This window comes from Theropithecus gelada, chromosome 6 (genome assembly GCF_003255815.1).
Source record: "Theropithecus gelada isolate Dixy chromosome 6, Tgel_1.0, whole genome shotgun sequence".
NCBI classification, from domain to species: Eukaryota; Metazoa; Chordata; class Mammalia; order Primates; family Cercopithecidae; genus Theropithecus; species Theropithecus gelada.
This window is the reverse complement of record NC_037673.1, coordinates 124,097,672-124,120,362: the sequence shown is the minus strand read 5'-3', so window position 1 is coordinate 124,120,362 and position 22,691 is coordinate 124,097,672. Positions and strand designations below refer to the sequence as shown.

The 22,691-nt window shown below is 38.8% G+C and overlaps 1 protein-coding gene across 1 annotated transcript; it reads right to left on the bottom strand.

The window, feature by feature from the left end:
• Positions 1–10,502: 10,502 nt before the first annotated feature.
• CTXN3 (cortexin 3) lies at positions 10,503–20,093 on the bottom strand. Its single transcript, XM_025388583.1, has 3 exons — positions 19,726–20,093; positions 15,695–15,801; positions 10,503–11,707 (listed from the first exon to the last, which is right to left on the bottom strand). The coding sequence occupies exon 3, from the start codon at positions 11,606–11,608 to the stop codon at positions 11,363–11,365; it is 246 nt and encodes an 81-aa protein (XP_025244368.1). The 5' UTR covers positions 11,609–11,707; positions 15,695–15,801; positions 19,726–20,093; the 3' UTR covers positions 10,503–11,362.
• Positions 20,094–22,691: the final 2,598 nt, after the last annotated feature.

Sequence of the window (22,691 nt, the reverse complement as noted above, 5' to 3'; positions counted from 1 at the left end):
ACTGGTTTCTCTCTGAGAAGAGCAAGAGATCACCAAACTTTCCTGAAGCAATTAATTGGAGCAACTGGAAATACACAAGAAGAGCAACAAAACTTCATGCAAATATCTGGGCATTCAGTACTATTTTCTGAGTGTCAGAAGATGGGCAAAGCAGACTCGAAAGGTTTTCTTTTCCAAACTACAATCAAAATACTGTTTTAACATTAGATTTTGTTACGATCATTAATATTTTTCCAGGTAATCTCAATCTGATATTCAAAACCAAATCCTACTATTATTTTCTTCATCATGAACCCTACATACCAGCTCATCGTGATTACTGTTCATCCATTACCATGCATACTAAATCTATACCTTTGCTCAGGTTATTCCCCTCGCATGAAGTGCCATATAGAATGGTAGAACTCGAAAAGAAGTTGGAGATCATCTAGCCCAATTCTTCCTTTTATAAATGAGAAGCTTGAGGTACTGGAGCACATGAAGTCAATTTCTGATAGAGGCCAGAACCCAGATCTGCTACTTTCCAGTCCTGTACTTTTTTCACCACATAATTTATTTTTCTTGTTTTCTTCTGATTTTGCATGTTAAAATTCCCCCTGTTCTTCAAGATCTAAGATAAAAGGCAATTCCTCCACGGTGTCCAACCAGCAGTGACCTACCACTCAGCCTGTTTGCTCACACTCAGTCTGTAACCTGCTAGATGTTTGTGATCCTTAGCTCCTGTCTTGGATCTTAAATCAGTTAAGTGAGGGTGATGATGCTATCTGAGACAATGTGTGTCCACCGAGGAGATGCCTTCCACATAGGAAACTATCTATGCCTTTTTGTCAAATAAATGATTAAACAAAGGAACAAGATGTATCAACTTAGAACCCTGGCTACTAAATCTATAATATTAGAAAATGGATGCATGAAAATTTAAAAACAAACATGCAATGATGCAATCCATTCTGATTCCCTTGAACAAAAAAAGCTTCCACATACATTTCAAAGTTTGCTATTGATTTTTAAAAAATAATTTCACTCCTCCTCTTTAAGCCTGTCTTTTAAGAAGAAGAGAATTAGTGAGTTATAGCAGAGACTGAGTATTAGGGATTTAAAGATTAAATCTGGAAATCCATGTGTCTCCTTAAAACACGCAGAGTGCCATTTCAGCTAAGTGAAGAGAGGCTTCCAGCCAAAAAGACCCAGTCTAGTTAAATTGAAAAAGAGTTGGTTAGTGTTTGCCCGTGGATGTTTAAACATAAAATAATCTATCACCTCAATTCTTCTGTTCCAGTATATTTATTAAGTAAATGTTTATTATACTAAATGCTATTTCAAACTGGATGAGGGAGAGGGAATGAATTTTTAAAAGTAGGAATTTTATATATCTCATGTATCGGATCATCTTTTAAAAAATCAATACATTTCTATTTTTAAATATATTGTTTATGTAGGACTCAAAGGAGGGTTAGAAGGAAAAGCTCAGCCCCAAATGAAATGAGTCCTAAGGAAAATACACACACACAAACAAAATTCACTCACAGAGGGCCTACTAGTGAGTTTTTAAATGAGACACAGAGGGTAGAAAGAAAAACGCAGGAACAGGCCCTCTGTGTTTTCAAACTTAAGAGTCAAACCAACGAAGTTTATCACAGCCAGTGGTTAGCGACCATGGGGATAAGCAGATATTTAGACACTTGACTTAATTCAATTCACTTCAACACTATGCAGCAAATCATTACTGAGTGTTTATTATATGCAAGGCAGTGTGTTGGCTAGGAAATATAAGGTGATTAAGGATGATTACAAATAATTTCTATCCTCAGAAGTTTTGGGCAGTATGGATACTGTTCATAGATCAATTAATCTGAATATCAACCCCATCCCCACATACAGACTTTAGCACTGGTTCCTGGGAAAGAAGGAGTCTCAGTTACCCAGACAACTGTTTCTAGTCATCACTTAACATATTTAATTTGTCTTCCTATAACTTAAGATTCTTCATTTGACTTAAATCCAAGCATTTTCTCTAAATCTGCCTTAAAGACATTTTCAGAAATGAAGCTTTGAGTGGTTCTGGAATCTGAAGACCTCATTCAAAACATTAACATATTTCAACAACATTTACTCATATATCATATTTTACTAAATTCTATGAAATGCTTTAAAATTATATTCACTGAAAAAGTAATGGTAATTTTGTTTCTAGAAGGTAAAATGCAAACCAAACTTAAATGGCACCTTGGGCAAAATTTTATCAAAATGTTAGCTTCTTCAAAAGTTACTAAGTAGTCAATAGGTATCCATAGAAGCAGAACCTTTTCTGCTCCCCAACTAGAATGTACATTCCTTAAGAGTAGGTATTCTGTTTTTTATCTTTGTAAAGCTAATGAGGGTCTTACACAGTGCCTGATACACAATGGGCACTCAGTATTGCATGTTCAGAATGAATGAATGAATTAATAAAACATAAGGCAGTATTCAGAAAACTTCATCTCTTAAATTCTAATTATCCACAAAGGTAAGCAAAGAATGATTCGGTAATATAGAACAAAAGAATGATTTGGTAGTATAGAACAATCCAAGAAACCAGGCAGGTCTTTTCCAGGGCCAAAGAGCAAAGTTACCCTGAGAAGAGGAGCTAGGGCAAGACGGCAGCTGACCACAGGACCTACTCCACTTGACCTCCTAGAGATGTCCTGTGGGGTGCACAAATTGCAGACATCTCCCCAGAGGTCTTGTTTCCATAGAAATATCATCACCAAAAGCTGTGCCCCATAACCTGATATCCTGTAAATCTGTCCAACATACTGAGCAGAGCTATCCAATTCCAAAGAGTCATTGGGATTTATTGCCAAAGATTTCTTTGTAAATGTTAGAGGACATATCATTCTCATATTTTGCCCTCCTTGGTGAGATATTTAAATAAACACATAGTTTCATTCCTGGGCTCACTAGCTGGGTATTCTTTGAAACTTCAGTTACATATCACTTTAAGGAACAGTGTGACCTCTGTGAAAGCTCAGGCTTGGAATTCTGTGAGGAGGGTAATCACAAGATTAATGTTTTCCCTATTTAAATCTAATTTCAAACTAAAAATAGCTGCAAAAGCCTCTACTTATCTTAGAGGGGGAGGCAGGCTGGCAAGGGGCAGGGATTACACTGCTACAGAATATCCACAATAAATCCTCCATGTTTCAGCATTGAATATGTTAATTGGGGACTAGGAAATAGCATTTGTCACATGTGCAATGTGCCTTCCTTTATCAATAAAATATGTGATTATTTTGTTTTTGAAACACAAACATAAATTCATTGTTTTCAAATAGTCATATTTTGGTATTTAATATTTTTGCAGGATTTTAAGCACTCCCAAATCATTGATTTATGTGCTGAATAGTCTCACTTATTATTTCCATGCTATGAAAAACATGAAATAATTTAATTGACTTTCCCAAGGTCACCAGCAAAGCAATGATGAGAAACCTGAGAATGAATCCTTTCTTCTTCCAAAAATTTTGAAAGTTGGCTCATATAAAGAAAAAAAATATGTATGATGAAAGAGCACTTCTGGGAATGAAAAAGAGAAACTTGGTCTCTCAATGCCTAGAGGTCTGTGCTGGTTCCAAAGACAAAGCTTTTATTTTAAGCACAGAGCTCAAATTAATCTTCATTCTAACCAAACATTTTCTTTGTTATATTCTGAATTTGGAAAAATAAATGAAATAATCATAAAGAAAAATTTTATAAAGTTTGCCCTTATTAGTCTAATACTTAATTCCAGAGTTTTGTGCTCTGGCACATATTTAAATAATTTAGGATTTCAGCAAGCTACCCATGTAAAAAATATCTCGTGTAATGTAATATTTATTGAGCCAACATTTCTTGCAAGCTTATTATATACTATTCTCACCTTCCCATTTAGTTCTTGTAAAAAACTATATGGAGCTGATGCTATTCATACCATACCCATTTTACAGATGAGGAAATGAGGTATAAAAATAGTAATTTTCCCAAGGTCACAGAAATTGTGAGGGTTGGAGGCTGAATGCAAGCAGGATGAGTATCTATCCAAAACAAAACAAAACTGTATACTGAACAACTGCACAGCCCTGTCAAAAGCTACTTTTTAGCTAGTAAATTCTCTTTTCCTGGAGGTTTCATTAAAATGCCAATAATAACAAGAACAACTTCAGCAGAATGTTAATGTAATTTAGTGTTTCCTGGAAAACCTTATTTCTATTTCTAGAATTTTCCTTATTCCTGTAGTTTTTTCTATTTTCTTGAAGCCTGGTTCTATTTTGTAGATAGGAAGGCATTCATGGCAAACTGAATTCAAATTCCTACTTTGCTTCACATGGACCATGTGACCTGGGGCTTACTATCCAAGTTCTTCAAGTCTCTTTCATATTGGTATTCAGCAAATTGTCCCCAGAATTCTAGCTATAAATGTTTATTAGGAAGTAAAACGGAACTTAGAGATTAGCCCAAACTTAATTTACAAATGAAAAAAAAAATGAAGCCCAGAGAAATTAATTGTTTTGTTTGTTTGTTTGTTTGTTCGAGATGGAGTCTGTCCACCTCAGACTCCAGGCTGGGGGACAGTGGTGCTATCTTGGCTCACTGCAACCTCTGCCTCCCGTGTTCAAGCATTTCTCCTGCCTCAGCCTCCTGAGTATCTGGGATTACAGGGATCCACCACCATGCCCAGCTAATTTTTGTGTTTTCAGTGGAGACAGGTCTCACCATTTGGGCTAGACTGGTCTCGAACTTCTGACCTCGGGTATCTGCCCGCCTCAGCTTCCCAAAGTGCTGCGATTACAGGCATGAGCCACCACACCTGGCCAAAATTAAGTGATTTTCAAAAACCTCTAAGCTAACTCCTTATGGAAACAGTAATGAACCCAGGTTGCCAGAGTCCCAGGCATGCACTCTTTCACTACCCTGTGCTATCTCTAGCTGGTGAATAAATAACTGATAATCCCTTCCAGGAAAAGTTTTCCTCAGGCAAATAAGGCATGATTATATATAACCAGTTACAGTGCTGGGCAGAGACGTGGAGGTGTAGTCAAAAGTCTTTTCGGTGCTAGTGAATTTTAAGTCCTAGACAACGTGTTCAGAGTCCCTTGTTGCCACTCAGTGTTGACTTCCTCTTGCCCATTTGAATCCATGACATTTTAGCTGAGCTCTGGAAGCTACACAAATATCACTTTGGTGGTTTCCTTTTGAAGCTTTGCTGCATGACTTGTATAAGTTGTCATGCGTCATAGGTTCGCCCTCCCTGAACATCTCCATGGAACACCTCCATGGAGCTTTCCACGGGAGCAGTTGCTGACAGTTACTGCTGCCAACTGACTTCTTATGTGCCCTGAGATCTCTGTGGCAAGGCCCAGGACTCTCTCTCTCCTGGCTCAGATCTGTTCAAAATTTTATCATTAATGTGAATAAATAAATAGAAGGCTTGCTGGGCCAATTTACAGGTGATACAAAGATGGAGACTGCAAGGAATATGATAATGAGGGAGTCAGGTATAAAAAGTCATGCGGTTTTCAAAACAAAGTAAGTGATAATTTGATTCCCCTCATTTTAGTCAGACCACCTATGAACTATTATTTTCCTTTCTAGGTACCAACGAGATGGTCAAACTGAAGAGCATCCAGAATTTTTGATAAGAATAAGAGATAATTCAAAGCATGTGAAAATTATATAGGGTGGTTGAAGGAGCTGGAATTGTTCATCCTGGGGGAATATGATAACCGTCAAAAACAATGAAGGATCTGAGATTTTACCCTACTTTCCGGATAACTAGTTTGCCACAGTTTCATGGATGCTGGCAGAAGACACAAGACCTCTGGGTCAGAGACAAAGGACAGTTTATCATTTACAGCAATCACAACACTGAGTATCAGCATTTTCCTGTGCCAATTCCTTAAGCTCCAGTTCCCACAGGGCAACACAAAAAAAAGCCAGATGGTGCTTGGTGCACACAATGGGCTGCATTACAGGAGGGGAACTCTGAGCTTAGGAAAACCCAGTCTTTCATAATGAGCTGCAAGCAAACCTGCCCAGCCAATTTTAGGAAAAGGGAGATACTATCTCTAAACAAATCTCTTTGAAAAGAACAAAACGTTGTCAGTGCCTCTGCTGGAAAAACATGCAGAAACAGCAATGATCCATGGAGTGTGACTTTCAACAATAACTATATTTTGAGAGTTGGCATGTTAACGAGTATTAGAAATCTCTGTCACTCCAGAAGACAAAACAAGACTCAACTGGCAAAAATTACAGAAAGACAAATTTGGGATTGATAAAGAGATATTTTATAAACAACAGAACAAGCTAAAAATGGGATGGTCACTTTAAGACCTTAGACATGTTAAGGAAGAAACTAGGCAGCCACTTGTTGTTGACTATTGAGAAAAATATTAATATACCAGAGAATCACTGAATGTAGTGGTTATATCAAACTTCTTCCAGCACTCCAGTTATCAGAAAGTAGAGGGAGAAAAAGAAGTGAAGTAACTAGGAAAAAAGGCAGAACAGAAAAGGATAAAGTGTACTTTCAAACTTGAAATACTTAATTGTATATTTTCTGAAGTCATATCTATGTCCCAAGAGGATCCAGATAACTCTTTGATAAGCCATAGACAGAGCAGTATCCAGAGCCTTTATAAACTTATGTTGTAATATCCCTTGTCAAGCTTCTTTAGCTAAGAAAAACAGCTCAATAATCTACTTGGAAATTTTTAAAAAAGAAAAACAAAAAAAGAAACTAACTTTGATTCTTTTTCCTAGATTGATTATCCTGTGTTTTGAGAAACAGAATTTTTGTTAAGGCATTCTCTACAATCTAACTGGAAATACTTCTCGTTGCCTGGACACTTAAACTGAAGCTTCAGAATATTGCAAAAGAAAATACAACATCCATAGGACTTTTTTCAGAAACAAAATATGTCTTCCCTCATCCCTGCCAAAAGAGACTATTTAAGATTATTATAACTTTCATGTCAATTAACAAATGGATATTTTTATTTATGGTTTTATCAACTGGCCCTTCTGTTTGAACCCATTTGCACACCACATATGTAAGTTGCTACAGCTACAACCAGTGGGTGGAGAAGTGGCCATGGTCATACCATATGACCTCTCTGCTTCTCTGTTTCTTTGTGTGTAAAATGAGGAGGTTGAAATAGAGGACAGCAATGTCTCTTTCCAGCTTTTCAAACTCCAAAGAACCCAGGAAGAGCCTCTTTCTTAAAAGCTGGCATAAGTTTGGTGCTCTGGGGCTGGTCATAAGGCCTAGAAGAGAATAAGGGTGGAAATCTCTTTGAAAAGATAGTTTAAAGGGAATTTCTCTTACTCTGAAGCACAGAAAGTAGAGAAACATCAATCAGGATATTGAGAAAGGCTGTGGGATGGAGGGATCTCAGATGATCTTGAGGTGCTTTAGAAAAAGACATGAGTATAGTTTATAGCAGGAAACTGAAGGCAAAATTTCCACTGTACTAAATGCAGCTGGGAACTTTATTATAAAAACATGACCTTGGAAAGGACTAAAGACTGGCTAAAGTATTGGGCTTGGTTCACCTGACCAGAGCAAGATGCCATATGGGGAGGCCTCATGTCCTCAGAGCACACCCCTCTCTGAAAATAATTCATTTATTCTTGTTAGAAATGGGAAGTACAAAGTTTAGAGGGTTCTCCTTTTCCATCTCAAAACAAAACAAAACAAAATCTCTTCTGGAGTAGGCCAGTTGGATCCTGGATCGCATACACACGTATAGTCATTTGGGTACTTTCTGGAGATCACGGCTCAACTCTTCAACTTTTTGATTAATCAATAACTGAGACACCCATCTTACATAATTTTTCTTGGTCGACAAACATCTCACAAATCATATCTTAGGTTTTATTCAATGTTTTTGGGCTTAGACTAATTATTGAAAATAACCATGTTTCAATATATTTTACATTCTGAAAGTTGACATCTTGAAACTAGAAGGTTTTTTTAAAAAAGTAATTTATAGTGAACAAGTGAAATTTCTCATTGTACCAAATTTATCAATATGTTCACATTAAAAAAAGCTTCAGTGTTTCAGTAAAACACTGCAATGAATCCAATATAAAAGGAACTTGCATACATATTTTTTCTGCATACATAAACATCTGCTCTCTCTAAGTTTTCCTCTCAAAATTGTTTATTTTTCCTCAGCCTTAACCCTTAAAAATAGCAAAAGAATTGCCTGTCTTGAAATGTTTATTAATGTTTATTAATTTAACAGCAGGGTCAAGTTAGGCTCCTTCACACCCAAGTTAAACTTGCTTTACACAGTGTTTAAAGTATTTTAAAAGGTCTCTTGGAGGGAGAAATATTGATCTAGAACTTGGGATCCCTGGGGGAATAAAACATAGGGTTGTGATTTCGAGCTCAGGCTAAGAATGAGGTTGCGCATTTTTCTGAATCAAAAGGCAGGTCTATTCTAGAGAGTGATCTTGGGGAAGTCCAGGGTTTCTTTCCCCGATCCTGGGATGCAGATATACTTCATAAAGGCCAGCTGCACTCATTATAAATATCTTGTGAGATAGGCAAAGTGCTGCACTGTAACTCCTTTAGCCAGAAAGCCAGGAAAGAGAGAGCTTATGTGACCTTTTGAGAATCAGTTGTTCACTCCAAGAAGCCCGGAGTAATTAAAACAGAGAGTTAGCACTTCTTTTGGGGGGATCAATTTACTGTGAATAGCCCAAAGCTTTTTTTCACTTGTGATGGTACTCTTGCTCTGGACAAGGGAGGAGGCAGGAGAGCCAGTGAAGGGAGGTTGAACAAGGAGCAGTAATCTAAGAAGGGAAAACAAAAATAGAGTGGGAAATAAAGGGAGGAGTGAAAGAAGGGCAGGCTTTGGGAGGCCCTGTGGCACTTGTGGGCAATGCCTGTGCTCAAAGGCCTCTTAGGGAGCAGGTGGCTATTTCAACGTGTTCCCATTATAGAAATGGATCCTAGTGTTGCCCTGAGGAAGGGCACGGAAGCTGGAACTGACACACCACTCCTTAGGTCATTTTTTCCTCGTGAATCTATGGTGACTCCCACCCTTGATTTTTCTCTTTAGGACCCTCTGAGGTCTAGCTCTGCCTTTGTCCTTCTGCCTTTGTCCTTCCCGTAGGAGCTCCAGCTCTCTACTCCAGCCAGGCTGCACTCCTGCCTTGAGCTCCACACCCATACCTCTGTTTCCTTATTCTATGGTTTTCCCTCTTCCTTTCCTTTGCACATGTGTAAACTACCTCCATCAACTACCTCCATCATAGGTCAAGATTTATTTTATTTCATAATAATAACTTACATTGCATTAAACTTTATGCCAAGCACTTAAACATGCACAATTATACCTGATCCATAGTCTCCTGGACATTTCTTTAATTATTTTGGCTACATTCATATTTCCTCATGTTTTATCTCTTGGAGCATTTGTTCACTAACCCAACTCTACAGAATCAACCCCTAGGGATGAAACGCTGTAATAATGTCCACTGTCAATAAACTCCCCAGGAAAAATTGGAGTTAGGAGTTAGGGTGACCCAAGCTGGTAGAATTTTGACTAGTGCTGTTTATATTTTTCCATATTGTATAAAAAATTTTTTGCCATGATGATGTACAACTTTTATAATGAAAATTAGCTATTGTGCCACTGCACTCCAGTGGGCGAAAGAGCAAGATCCCATCTCTTAAAAAAATAAAAATAAAAATAGAATGTAAAAAAAATACATCTCTTAAAAAAATAAAAATAAAAATAGAATGTAAAAAAATAATACAAATTAGCACACATATTAAGCTCCCCAGTTGATTCTGATGATTTGGGAACCATCAAGTCCATGTTAGTCATTTGAACAATGATTCAGTCATATGCCTTTTTAAATGTATTCTCCATCCAACAAGGTAGAAAAGTATTCAACATTAAGAACTGGCCCTGCCTGTTTTCTCGCTCTCTGGTGCTAGCAATTCCAGGCTCAAAGCAAGAGCTCCATAAATACATGAGTGGGTTTGAACAGACTCTAACAAAAATACAAAAAAAAATTAATGAGGACACACACGACACAGTACCTTTGAAAAAAAAAAAGAAAATCTTACAATTAATAGGTTAAAGAAGTGTGTTTTTTTTAAATTAAAAAAGGTAATGACTAGCTGAGGAGAAAATTAGAAGACAGAGATTATAAACACAGCCTAACACGGTCGGTTTAGGCTGAGTTATCTGCAGGGTTGGTTTAGATACAAGCTTTTCCTTCCAATAAAAGTTGAAATAAGAGGTATTCACATCTCCCTTTTTGGTGGTCTTAAAAACTATCGGTTTTATCTGTGCAGGACAATTTATAGGCGCTCTTCTTGAAATGGGAGAGGGATGAATTAGATGACCTTTCATGCTGTTAGCGCTTTTCTCCTCTCTTGGAAAAATGTTAAGCCTCGGCACTCAGCACCAGGTAGCACCCTCAGTGTATTAGTTCTGGTGAAATAAGAGAGGAAGCATTTCTGTTTCTTGAAAAGTTTTATTTGGTGACTATATACAATCATAAATGCACATCCCTCTGAAGACTAAAAGTCTTCTCCTCTAAACAATTGACTTTTCATTAAAAAAAAAAACTTGAAGCTGCACTTGCAGCCTATTATTTAAATCATTTGTGTAAAGAGTAAATTCAAGTAATGTATAGCTACCTCTACACATGTTATTAATATGAATACATATAATGTAGTTGGCTTGGTAAATAGTTTTTAAAACTCTGTAGCCTTTGAATTAAATTTTACTTGAAAAACAAAACACAATTCTCACTCACATTTACCAAGGACAGAACCATCTCTTAAGCTTTGCCATTGCTTCCCAATGCTCCCTGCTTTAGGAGAAAACAAGGAACTACTTTGGGTCCATTCAGCACAATCTTCCTCATTCTGCTCAAGACCCAGATAGATGCGCATGAAATAAAACAAATATAGACATAATTAGAGCAAGGAAATCTCTTCCTGATCTTGTCACCAGATTCATATGAGATCCTTTCTAGTCTTTTATACTTTAGTCAGATCAGGTGGTGTGTGTTTGATGGCAAATCTATGTCAGTATTGATGCTCTTGGTTTCACAATCACACAAGTTTAAGAGTATTCATTCATTGAGCAAACATAAAAATTTAAACCTTCTTATGTTGTGTTAGTTATATAAATGTTCATTTCCAACAGCCCCAAATGCCTTTAATCCAACTGCATATTTATGGAATAATGGATTATGGTCCTGGGACCAAATATTGTTTAAATTTGATTTGTTGAGAACACTGCATAAAGGGAATCCTCGCCAAGACACGAAGCACTTCATCTCCTCAGGAGGAGATCCTGCGCCATCCCTTCTAAGCAAGGGCATGGTCAAACTGCCCTTTCTCCAGGCCTTCAAGTCCATCAGCCCAGGTAGAGGTTGGCATGCTTCGATATGGATCCAAAAGAATCCGGAAGCACCGGACAATGAGAATGCCCAAGAAGATAAACAACAAAATCACAAAAACAAATGTCGTTTTCTGCTCCAGGGACATGCTAGAATCTGCTGATATGTTCCCAAGGGGCACTAGGGATGAAGGGATGGGCTGTCCTCCATCCATGGTCCAGGGAAGCCAGAGCACAGGATGTCCTGGTTTCCTTTTCTTCCATCATCAATCTGCAGAGGTCATGGTGGCTGCACTCTGGAGAGGCTGAGTTATCTACAGGGAAAAAGGAAGGGAAGGGAATACCTATAAAATAGTAGCCTTATTTTTTAGGTTCACAGTCCTATTTTTTAGAGAGAAAAAGAAATCTGTAAACCAGCTTTCTTTTTCACCAGAGATACTCAATTCTGTATAATTATGGGGAAAGATATTTTACTCTTGCATGAAATTACCAGATTGTTCTCAGAAGAGCCACCTGGGGCCAGGAGGGATGGGCAGGGAATACAACTATAATATAGAAGATAAGAAATGTGCACAGTAATATTGACCTCAGGGTGCGCTGTCAACTTGACATCCGAACCCAGCCTCCCCTGCCAAGTCTCCTTCAGCTCCGCTCCACTAATATTACTCTCACATTGTTCTTATGATAGCACCATTGAGCGAGCCTCAGCCAGCACCGTGGCTAAACTGACACACGTTAGCCACTTTACTGTGAGCTTCATGAAAGCAGGGATCTCTGTAGCCCCAGTGCAAGGAAACTGAGGCTAGAAAAGGTGGCTAAAATAGAAACCTTCTCCAGGAGCGTCAGGTTCTGGGCTCCAGCCTCCACTCTACTGCAAAATAAGTGTGGGACCTTGGAGAGGTCACTAAGCTATAAAAATGCAAGTAGAAATGCCTGCATCTTTCATGGTGCTGTAATCAGGATGAAGAGCTGTGAAAACCCTTTGAAAAGTATACAAAAAAAGAAAAACAAACAAAGCCAAGTGTTGCTTCACCTAAGATACAACTAAGGGAGCTATGCTGCTTCTCCTTTCCTTTCTACTGCCTGAGCCAAGGGAGAACGGAGGTATCTCAGACTCCCAAACCATCAAGTTACTGTTGCTTTTTCTTTTTTCCTCAGAAAACAAAGACCAGGTTCAATACTTGACCCTGGGAAGCACCTAGAGAATTAAGCCAAGAGAAACGAATTGATCGATGCATATTTTCAAAAGGATAGTTTTCCTTACAGTGGTTTCCTACCATTTAAGACTATTTGGTACAGAGGAAGAGAAGGAAAAGGACATGCTAACACTATTTTAATTTTACTGGTGGAAAAACTTAGATATATAGATATTACTGTATAAATATACAAATATATATTACCATAGAAATATACAAGTATATACATGACAAGTATACACAGAGGTCATTAAAAGCTTCAGATACTGAAGTAAATCTACTTAAATCACATTGTAAACAAAAGTATATACATTAGACACTACTGTATAGAAAATTAAATAACATTTATTATAAATTCATTTATAATAAAAATTACACAGCACAGTAACTAGTTGTGGAAATTAACACGGACACAAAATAAATTTTGTTCAATGAAAATAAACAACCAAATAAAAATAGAATATGTGACCTAAAGTATCAATACAATGTTTCTTCAGTTAACTTATAATCATTGCCTTCAAGTACAGCATTAGTAATCATAGTATAACAGTCTGCATTATATTGACACTTCAAAGTTTATAAAATCACTGTTTAAAATACAGTTTATAAGGGGGATCTCAGCCAGGATCTGGGAGGAAGGAGTTACCAGTTGGGTAATGCATCATTTTTGCAGCTCTATCACTTTGAATTTTTTTAAAGGCTAGAACAGTTGCAAAACTCATTTATAATTCATGTTTGTTTTGAAGTAAGATTGGAATAAAAATTTGACTGCATTTTTAATAAATAAGCTCTTTAGGAATTTAGAGGATGTTAATGCACTAGCTTTTGTTTTGGTTTGCTTGTTTCTAAGCACCCTCCCAGCCTTGGGTATTAATTCCTTGTGGGCCAGGAAAGGAGGGGCAGAAAGGGAGGCCAGAGCCTCCAGTGCAGGTCTCCTCAGCACATCAGACAGGGCCTCCTGTGTCCACCAAAAAGATTCAAACTACACTTAATCATATGAAACATAAAATTCTCCAAGGACTGGGCCAAAGAAAAGCCCACTGATGGCAGAGGAGCAGATGCTGAGGCCATCCCTGACCTGCTCCTTCTGCTTTTTCATATCCTACTGAGGATCCTCTCACTGTGATCCCTGCTCTCTTTGCTGGATTATCAGAATCTCATTCCATGTCCTTTTCCCTCCAACCCAAATGAGGCCAGAGTGTCCTGTTCTTTGCCCATTCTCAACAGAGCTGAGACAGGAAGTTCTTTTTTTTTTTTTTTTTTTTTGAGATGGAGTTTTGCTCTTGTTGCCCAAGCTGGAGTGCAATGGTGCGATCTCGGCTCACCGCAATCTCCGCCTCCCAGGTTCAAGTGATTCTCCTGCCTCAGCCTCCTGAGTAGCTGGGATTACAGGCATGTGCCACCATGCCCGGCTAATTTTGTATTTTTAGTAGGCCGGGATTTTTCCATGCTGGTCAGGCTGGTCTTGAACTCCCAACCTCAGGTGATCTGCCCGCCTCAGCCTCCCAAAGTGCTGGGATTACAGGCATGAGCCACTACGCCCGGCCATTTTCAGAAAGTTCTTTAGGAAAACACCACATAATCCAAGAAGGAAATATAAGAAAAAAAAGACCATTAATGGTATAAATTGACATAAGGATTTCTGGATCTGTGAAATCCAGAAAATCAGGCAAGAACTAGATAGAGAACCTTTGGAGTCCTTGAGAATGACCTCCTCTGCAAAAGCAGGCTGACTAGTACCGCGATACTTTGCTCAGTCCCTCCCTTCCCACCGGGGGTCTCCACTTGATGAGCAACACTGTGAGCCCAGGAGCAGTCTTCCCAGCCTTCTCTTCCATACAGGGCAAATGCCAGATCCTTCTCTCCTGGATCAACTGTCATACTTTCTAGGCTTCACCCACAACTCAGGATTTAGAGCGAGCAAACCATTCATTTGGGGGCTGCAGTGACAGGCAACCATTCCAGAAACTCCAGCAAATAACTTATTCATCCTGATTCAGATTATCTGCCAGATCTGCCTCTTCAACCACCCTGGGAATGACTCTGGGACTCAGATTCTGCATGAGGATGCCAAGTATTAGAATGATTTTTAAAATCAGTTTTATTTTGAAGTTTTACCATCCTCTACTGATTAAAAGGCAAAGTACAAAGGAAGGGTTAGCCCTCTTTGCATTGAGAAGCCTCCTAAAATATAACTATGTGTATTCTCCAACGTCTTCATCACCAAACCCTTCCTAATATACCAAATTATGAGCAAATAGAGGTCAAAGAATTTTTTAAACTCTGTAGCACATTTAGAGTTGTAAACCTCTCATCCCCCAGCACACTGTGGTGCCTAAGTTCCTATAAAAATAACTGCTTTTAGTCAAAGTGTCAACGTCTCCTATTAAATTGCAATATTTTACCTAGGAAAGTGGCACATTAATGTGCTAGCAGGAATTTGTGAGGACTGTTCCCGCCTGAAGGAGGGGGAAATGTGGTAAGTAGAAAGGCGATTGAAGGAAGACCTTGTTGGGAATGAGGGACTCCTGGACAGGACAGGAAGACAGGCATGGTGGTGTGAGCAGGGGGCCCACTGGAGAGCCTTGGGAGAGGGATGAGGGATGGTGGGTAGAGACAATCAGGAGATGGTTGCTAAAGGGATAAAGAGATCCAGAAACCAGTGCTGACTATTTCACAATTTTTCCCAGGACTGATTGAAACCCCCGGAAGAGTCTGCTTGATTTTAAACCTGCAATCAGCTAATCGATAATTTACCAATATAGAAAGCTCCAACAGCATGTATAAGTTGAAGGACACATCAGCTATTATAAGGTGGAGAAAAAGAAATAAATGTAGTCATTTTGCTACCACAATACAAAAATATCTCAGGACATGTAAATTTTTTAAATGACTGTCTTGCAGTAAAATGTCCCTTTTTGGTAAAAATGATTCTTAGAAAATGTGCAAGGTTGCTTTTAACTGAATAATGACATCTGTCTTTTAGATGACCAGGGAAATCTGTGTAAGTCTATTATTTCAAAGGATTTTGACACTACCATCAGAAATCTTCATAATAACACATGGCAGCTATTTTAAGTATAAAGAAGGACCACAGTTACTCACGGCCGTATTTTAATCCTGACAGACGTTCTCCATCACACAGTACATCTGTGTCTTCCCTTTGTCAGGTCCATTTGTGGGTGCTCAGGAAATAAAGTCTAATTTTAATACTGAAAAATTAAAGAAAACCTTAATTAAAAGATACCCTTTTCAAAAGTCATATAATACATTCCTTTGCTCGAGTCAAGCTCCCTTGTGATATTGACAAAAACAGAAGACAACCGTAATGACTTATGAAGTCCAGTGAGCACAGTCGTTACAGCCACGGTCATTCGCACTCTCAGCCGCTCGCTTTAGTTTGAGTAATTTTCAAAGTGGCTTTCCTCTTCCCTTGCCCATACTTCCTACACACTGCATCTTGATTCATCTCTCTAAGCCCAGACCTCACCACTTCTTCCCTCAGAAAACCTTTGCACCCCAGTGTCCACAGCCCATTAACCCCCTTGTGGGCCTGATGCCCAGACGTTTTCTGGACCACAAATGAGGACCTACGCTGACAATGGAATTTTTAAGATCGGAGTTTTATTTTTATAAGTTTAGGAAGGAGCCAACACCAAATCACATTTAGTTCTCAGTAAAATGGCCGATGTGTTGATCAGAATAAACTTCCATGTAACTGAGTGTTGGACACCTGTGGAGAATGTTCTCATTTTGTCTATTGTTCAGCTTGATCCAATGCCTGCTGTGCCCTGAATGCCTCCAGGTTTCCTACCTCGTAATACTTGCCTCCTCTCCTTCTTTCCATCTGTGGAGAGAAAGAGAGGAGGCAAGCATAATGAGGTAAGCATCTTTCCTCTCCTTCTTTCCATCTCTCCCTCCCTTAGGGTTCACACCAAATACTCCCTTCTCAGTGGGGCCTTCTTTGTGTGCCTTCACTAAGGATGGGGTGTTTTCCACTCCATCTCCAGAGACATCACCAGTACTCTGTGGCAGCACTGATTACAGTGCAAGTCTTGACGGTGTTTATCTCCACCTTATTATACAATAAGCTCCTTGAGGAATTATTTGCTGTTCTGGGATCACTGCCTTTTTAAATATAGGTTAAATCAAATCTTCAACCCCTTATAGTCCAGGGAACTGAATTCAAAATCCAAGGCGCCAACTAACTGATGCAGAGAGGAAAAACAAAAGCACAAGTCATCCAGCCAGACTGAGATGCTGGACCATCACATTTGAAGTAAGTCTTGTTTAAAAGAATCACAGCTAGTTCAAGTCACAATGACACGTTAAAATCACAGATCTTGTAATTTGAAGAGCCATAGTTATTTGGCTCTTTAAATTTTCCTTGGCCTCCGTGTTGATAGGTGGATCTGAAATATAAAAATCAGCCAGAGATAGACAGTTACCCTTTTATTTAAGAAGTCAATTTTTTCTTACCTAATCTACTTTTTGGTGGGGAAGGGCAGCCATTTAAAATATCCTGAATCCAAATGTCTTACACGAAAACTATTAATGTCAACATGTACCCTTCTCAGACTTGGATCCCTTGGACATTTTATTTCATTCGCATCTCATTATACAATTTCACAGTAAGGAAAAAATACTTTCTCTTAAGAAAATTATCTTAAAGCAATGACATGTTTCTTTTCTTTCTTTCTTTTTTTAGTGACAGAAACAGAATTACTTAAGTGCATTGGACACCTTGTTCTGTGGAGCCACACACAAGGACTTGATTCTACATGTCATCAACTCAAGAGCCCACCCTTTTGCAGTAGGGTGCAATGATCATATTAATAGTTACAGTACCTGTGTAGTCCTGCCTGGCACATAGTGGGGGTTTGATAAAATAGGTGGGGATGAATGAGTGTTTTCTCTTTACACCATTTTTGTGCAAAATGATAAATATTTTTCATTTCTATTATGTGATCAAGCACACTAAGGTATGAAAATTATAAATAAACTGCTAAGAATTATAAAAATCAGTTACCAAACAGGTAGCGCTCCCCACACCCACAATCCCACCGCCAAAGGATGTTAGATCCCAAGTTTTTCACTGGCATGTTGGAATGAACTGAAGGTGTTGTCCCTCAGGTGTTAATGGCCTGTAGGGCACAGTGAAGCAATGCTGTCTGTATTTTAAGTACTCCTAAACCACGTAATTGAGGTACCTAATTTTTAAAACTTCTAGGTCAGAAACCTAGTTATGTGACTTGACATGGTTTCAAAAGTAGGTGTCAAAACAGCCCATCCATTGAGCAAGGATACCCATGGGCTTGTCCAGTTTCCATTCACATGTGATGGACAGGACACTTTATCCTACAAAGATATACTATGAACCTTATTTATATTTATCTGGCAGACTAGCGAGACCAATCTGTAGACTTTAACAGGAATGGAATTGCCTAGCTAGGCAGGACTGAATTTGCAGTGACTGGCAGAGACAAACTTACTCAAAATGCTGCATTATTCTGCAACAGTTCTGAAGTTAACTGTGGAAATGTTAACATGGCTTTGAATGATTCAAGTAATACACATCCTGATACTGAGCCTAAATAGAATCCCTCTCTACTTTTAGCACTAAAGGAAGCCTGGGCTGCATTCCTGTTTGTATAACTGTAGTCTCTCAAAGTACATTTCATTCTCCAACCCACTCACCCACCCTAGATGTGTAAATCTCCCAAATGATCCTGTTATCCATCTCCACCACAATTGTGAGCCATCTGCATAAGCCACCTCATTATCTAAGCAATGGAATCACCACATAAGCAAATATTATTCCCCTACAAATCTTTTAGAAATTCTGTGTGTTATTCTAGTGAACAGTAAATACAGGATATACACACAGAGATATAAAATATTTCATATAAATTCAAATAATTCATGGCCCTCTTGTTTACCAGCAAAGAACTTCAGGTAAAGATTTCCTGGCTCTTTCTAGGTGTTTCATAGATTTTAAATCCTCCCACTCCCCTTGTTTTTGGCTCATATAAACACACGACAATGTCTATACGTTTTTTTTTTTCCCAAGAACAGTCCTCCTGTTCCAATTCAATAGCCCTGATGCTTCAAAATTCACAGGACAACTAAGGGTAAATATTATTTTATACTCTCAAAACATAGACTCAAGTCTACTAGGGGAAAGCCTACGAACAATGATTTTATAAACATGAGGATGTCTTCAGCTACAAATGTCAACAGGCAGTTTCAGAACTGTTGCCAGCCCCCACTGCTGCACTGGAAGTCTGTTCTCTGCTTGTTCCTGCAAAGTCAGCCTGCAGACACGTCTGCTTGGGCTGGGAGTGGACCCTGTTATTCTCAACTCGCTGCTGCTTGTAAGCTCTGGGTCAACAGGAGACCTTTCTCTTCAGCCTCAGCCCCAATCTCAGCTTTACTTCTCCATCTTCATCTTCCTCCTAATATCTGCTTGAGGAATTTTTAAGAGACTGCAGGGCAAGGCTGCTGCCTAGCTGAGAACATCAGAAAATACCATGAGGGTGCTCAGTCAGGAACCAGTGGTGTCAGAAGGCACCCTTAGCAAACTGGAACTTTTAACTTCAAATCATAAGCCCTACTGTTTCACTTGGCTTTCTTTGTCTTTCTTCGTGTGTTTCATAGTGAAAACAGCTACTTGCTGATACCTCAAAAGGCTAGTGCTGCACACAGCTTATCAGCCAAGGACAGTCAATGCTATCAATAAGAGTGGTTGAGTAGTGATCCTTTGTAAACAAATCAGAACATCCTCGTTACATTTTGGAAGGTTGGACGTTTTAGGTGACTGAAAAAAAAATATGATAATGGGCAAACAGCTTTCAGAAATAAATTACTGCAGCTTAGGAAAGAAAAAAAAGCCTGTTTTACTACTTCTTCATCCAGTATCAATAACATTATAAACTTAACCATGCTTTAAAAATAAAGGCATCATTACATTTTACCCCCTCTCTTCTCAACTTTATCTGGCAACTGTTTAATTAGACTTATCTAAATTCAGAACTACGATCCGAAAGGCATGTATGCGATGATTGCTCATGCATCAATTGTAAAGTTAGAGAAAAGCATTTAATTAGCCCGTCAAAGATACAGGTTGGGTCAAGTACCTGGCTCTGGCTGAACAAACACTTGATCCATGTCCTGGTGGAACAGTTACAGGTAGTTACGAGCCTCTTTAGTTTCCATTCTTCCCGACCATGCTGTGTGAAAGCAGTAGACAGTGGTAGCTGCAAGGCAGTTGATGGCACACCCCAGGTCTAAAGCTGTTGTTTCAGGCTTAGAAACTTCCCATTAAAACCCCGAGTTAAAGGAGCACCGTCTTTCTGTATGAGGCATCGTTAACGGCCAATACTGCTGCTTCTTTGAGGTGAGCCATGATTTCAGTTCTGCCTCAGCAACTCTTCAGAGGATTCTGCTTCAGTGAGTAGAGGCAGTATTCTAGCAGTGTGTCTGAAATCATCTTCAAGAAAGCATTAACATTCAAAAGGAGTACCAGGGGGGAGGAAAACATCACTGGGCATTCCCATACCTTTTCAAAATCAAAGCCATAAATCTACCAGTGCTCTGTCCTCTTTATTGATTGTTGACACTATTCCTCTTTGGGAGTGTCAATTAGCACCTCGCAGCAACCCTTCATATTGATTATAGTTGATGACCTTCAGGCCAACTCAATTAATAGGAAGACTTCTGGAGAAGGGCATCAACTTAGCATTTGGGAGAGAAAGAAAAAGCTCATTTTCCTAAAGAAAACGAAAGTGACCTTTCCAAAAAGCAGCACTTATGGGAAAGAAAGAACCATTTAAAAAGAACAAAATCATAGTTTCACCACCTGTCACCTGGTTGTAAATTAGCTGGGCAGTAGGTTGCCAGGTCCAGTGTCTCTCTGAGCAGCCTGCGTAACTGTGGCATTGGCAAAGCCCCCACCCCACACAGGGCACCTGAGACCACTTGATGAATAAAGAAGATTGATTTTTGTTAGAGAAAGTTGTTCTCATTCTACAGATTCTAGTTACCTGCTACAATGCTTAAATTACTTTCCTTGGATAAATACATTTTCTAAATAAATCTGGAAAATATTTTCATCTAAAATTCTTCATTAAAAACCCACTTCTCTAAAAAGAATTCAGCATAATGCTTAAGATGGAGCAACCTTGTTTTCTAGCAACCCACCACTTTCTTTGTTGAAGTGGAAGCACAGTGAGCGACAACACTCCCACCCACCAAATGATAGGGTGCGTGATATTTAAAGCTGCCTCTGACTGTGCCTGTCAGCTACGCTGTCTCCTCAGCTCTTGTGAGCAACCGGCCATTACCCAAAGGCTCTAGGAAACTGGAACCAAGCTCATTTTCTAAGAGGGAAACCCCATCTGCTCACGACAGACCACAATCCTGGATAGGATAGGCCTCGGACCCAAAAGGAACCTTTCAAATCAAATGCTAAATGTTAGGATCGAATGCTTGATGTTAGAGTCTAACCTCAAGAGAATATGCAGGTTCTTTCCCCATTTGTTTTCCTAATTTTTAACTGAATTTTCTTTCTAATTCATTTTACTTATCCTATTTTCAGACACACACATACCACACACCGTAAGACAATAGGACACATGAAATCCAACCGAGCATGATCATCCTGTACTAACTGGCATCCCTCTTGCATTCAGCCAATGCTGGCAGAGGGAATGCCTGTCTTGGCAATGCCAACAGAGTGTGGTTGAGGAATCTTTCCGACCCCACCCTCCTTCCTATACTTATCATTCCATGCAATGAGAAAATATCATAGATAGACATGAGCCTGGGTGACTGTAGCTTGCCCTGCCAAAGAGGCCTTCTGGGATATTGTTTTAGCCTACAGACTTGTAGAGGTAGAAGGGAACCTGAGAGGGCCTGTGGCTGTCCTTTAGCTACTCTGCAGGCTGAAATCATCCCAGAAAGATGAGTGCCTTGCCTATTTTAAAAACTCTCCAGGGAAGTAGATTCCATGACTTCCTCTGACAACCCCTGTTTAAATGAACTCCTCCATTGCTTACTAAGTCTGAATGGGTTGGTGCGTTTTTTTTCATTCTGTCCTTGCTGCAAAAAGTCAGGCACTAACCACTCCAAAATTTTGTTAGAATGCCCTTTCCCTTCACGGAGGCCGAACTAGATAAACCGAAGAGTATTTGATGAAGATCTGGTGTTATGCTTGGAGCCAAATTTAAATCTCTCTTCTTAAAGATAATTACAATTGAAATTATTAAAATCAGCCCTTCCCCTTATGCAGCTATATTATGTGAATCATCATGAATTCTAACACAATGAATAAGGGTCTACCAAAGTTCCATTTGAACATTTTATAATAGATCCTATTTCTTTCGTCTTTAATAATCTATATATCTCTTCTCGGAATTCTTAAAATTTCTGATCTCTGATGCAACTTTAAATAGGAAGCCTAGAATACTACATCAAGCTGTACACAGCTCAGATACACATGGAATTGTGGTGAAACAGGATGATTTTATGATGTATAAATGGCTATATATGCTGTGCTTCTACTTACCCATTCTGATCCAGGGCCACTCCTGGGTGTAGTTTAGTCTTTCTCTTTAGTTACACAACATCATGAGTTAACATTAGTTAGAAATCTACTTTAAGAACTTCTTCTACATTTTTATTTCAAGCCTCACCTTCAATGTTCTTTAATTTACAATTATTTCCTAAATGTCCTATGATGCACTTTTCCATGAAGAAATAGATAATGAATATGAAAAAAAGACTCTATAAGCCATCAGTCTTCATGCTAGTACAAGGCTGTATTATTATTATTACTGTGTTTCTTTCTAACTCTGCCTAATTCTCAAAATAAAATTGAACAAAAACTCTATATAACCTTCAAAATATAAACATGGTTCTTATCAATAGACTCTTCGTAAAACTCCTTTCTTCCCTCCTTTGTGTATGTTCTTTCTTTCACTTATCCAGGGACCATTCATTAGCTCTCAATGTCAGATATGTTTTGTGTTAGGTGTTGCAAAGAATAAACAATATGAATACTAGGTCCTGGCTTCTGTTTGTTCAGGTTGTGCACTGAACAACT

Coding starts and splice junctions, on each gene's coding strand:
- CTXN3 (XM_025388583.1), bottom strand. CDS start 11,608: ATGGATGGAGGACAGCCCATCCCTTCATCCCTAGTGCCCCTTGGGAAC.